General features: G+C 48.9%; 1 protein-coding gene across 1 annotated transcript; it reads right to left on the minus strand.

Moving 5' to 3' along the window:
* Positions 1–154: 154 nt before the first annotated feature.
* On the minus strand, positions 155–1,138 carry CTAM01_16625 (endo-beta-1,6-glucanase; the record flags this gene model as incomplete). Its single annotated transcript, XM_060532617.1, has 4 exons — positions 155–367; positions 439–490; positions 551–618; positions 683–1,138. 4 exons carry the CDS (start codon positions 1,136–1,138, stop codon positions 155–157), a joined length of 789 nt encoding a protein of 262 aa, XP_060372794.1.
* Positions 1,139–2,186: the final 1,048 nt, after the last annotated feature.

Raw genomic sequence — 2,186 nt, forward strand, 5'->3', positions numbered from 1 at the left:
CGATCCCAATACGAAGTTCGCGAACATCAGGGATATCCATCGGGCTCAAATCGAAGCGGGTGAAAAGGAGGTTATCACGGCTGAATCCAGCGACTCTGAATGCCCTAGTGAGGCTGGCAGCTGTATTGTAGTGGGTGTGGTTGAGGATCAATAGTTAATAGTAATGAGGAGGTTGGGTTGTGATCCCATCGTTTTTGTGGTGCCAGAAACAGGGGGGTGCCAGGAAGTGGGTATGTTGACTTAGAACCTCAATCATACCGACGTTGCGGAACTCGTTGTGATCGTGGACAAGCTTTCTGAGGAACTTCAGGAATTTGACACCGCGATTATATTGGTAGTCATTGTAGAAGCCCGGGGTAGTAGCGTACTATTGTCATATTCCGAATTAGAACGAATCTCTTCCTCGACGCTAGCAAATCAGTAATTGTGATATCCTACCTGGCCGGTGAACGGATTTTGCCGCTCTTGTGCACCTGGGGCGCCGTGGTGGCTGGATGACTGTCAGCTTAAGAACAGCGATACCTAAAGATAACATAATGGTTGGACGTACCCCAAGATGATATAGAAACCACGGTCACTAGCCCAGCCGCAGAGCCGGATCAAGTAAGTCACAGCACCCTGTGCAAGTCAGACATTATTTCCTCTGATCCCGCTCTCATAAGGATGGCGAAGGGGACCTTACCTTCGGGAAATGCTCCGACTTATCGACGAGAGACTCGTCAAGCCAATACCCTAGTGGGATGCGAATAGTGTTGATACCGTAAGTCAACATCTCGTCCAGATCGGCCGCGGTGAGCCAGGTGTCCCAATGTTTCTGGAAGGCAGCGTCAGATTTCGCCTGACCAAGCTTCGAAACGCAGTCGAATTCGGACTTGTAAGAACCACAGCCCATCTTATTCCATTCGCCTGAGTCAATCCACGGCTCATAGACGAAGACTGAGCCTAAGTTGACTCCTCTAATCTTCCCAGAACTGCTCCACCAGCGTGGAGTGACACCACTCTTATTGGAGGATGTCCCATTTCCTTCAAACAGACTGTGCCCATCGGTGTCGACGAGCTTGGTGGAGCCATCATTTGGCAACCACGCATAGGTAGCCGGCAGTGCGCACGCAAGCACCAGAAGAGAAAAACAGACCATGATGGGATAGTTTGAATGCCAAGTGAGGGTAGAATGTGGTTGGAGATGAAGGACAGTAGAGCAAGGTGGTGCGGTTCACAAAGAAGAGCGGGTGGCAGATGCGATGTTTTAAGCTAACATCCCAAGATACTTAGAAACTTCCGCGAGGGGCAGCAGGGTAACCTTGACTCGTACACAGGAATGAAGAACTGCGCTCTTCCAACGCAGGATTGAATCCCAGCATCGGACGTCATGGTCTGAAAAGGCATCATAATCAACGCCCCTTTCAAATTTCTTTTCGGGAACTCCTCGTCGATCGTGTTGCAACTTTAGTTGTAACAATACAACTAAAGTAAGATGCGCATTCTCTCCACCTTGATGCAAACCCCCAGAGCGGCTCTGGGCATCTTGACCATACCCCTGAATGAACGGCAACTGAATACAATCATCCGAGGCCGCCATGCCCCTTCAATTCCGTTTGAATCCTAATGTGCATTGATGGATAACTGCCTCCTCTCATAGATGTCTTTCATATGCTTCTGGTTTACTGTTGCGGTGACGCATCATTCTGAATGCGGCTTGTACCCCGGCTCATCGCTGGATGTGGGATGAATGTCATCGCGCTATCTCGACTATTGGACCCTGAAGTTGAAACAAAGATATGCAGAGACAAAAGGAGGAGAGACACACAACATGCCGTTCCTTCGATGGCTTGAGATAGGTAGTTCAAAACAAAAGTCCCTGCTCCAAGTAAGCGCGGGCGGCTATCACAAACAACTGGTGATCAGACAGCATACTCCATTGAGACCAATAGTCGCAATTATCAAGTGGATTTAGAACAGATTATCAAATAACATGGTCATATGCAGCGATGATCTATCGGGCCGAAAGAGGTGGTTCCTTACATGTGATGGTATTTAGGCACCGAGATTTCCAAAGGGGTGATGCCATTGTCGAAAGGGGGGGCGTTGGGAAGCAGTTGCTAATCTTGCGGAACTAATGGTGATGAAAAGGGTATAGTAATCACCGCATACCGGCTGCCTAAGATGCATCGAACTATATTCCCGTC

The sequence above is a fragment of the Colletotrichum tamarilloi genome (genome assembly GCF_030869305.1).
Source record: "Colletotrichum tamarilloi strain Tom-12 chromosome Unknown Scaffold_242.1, whole genome shotgun sequence".
Classification (NCBI taxonomy): Eukaryota; Fungi; Ascomycota; class Sordariomycetes; order Glomerellales; family Glomerellaceae; genus Colletotrichum; species Colletotrichum tamarilloi.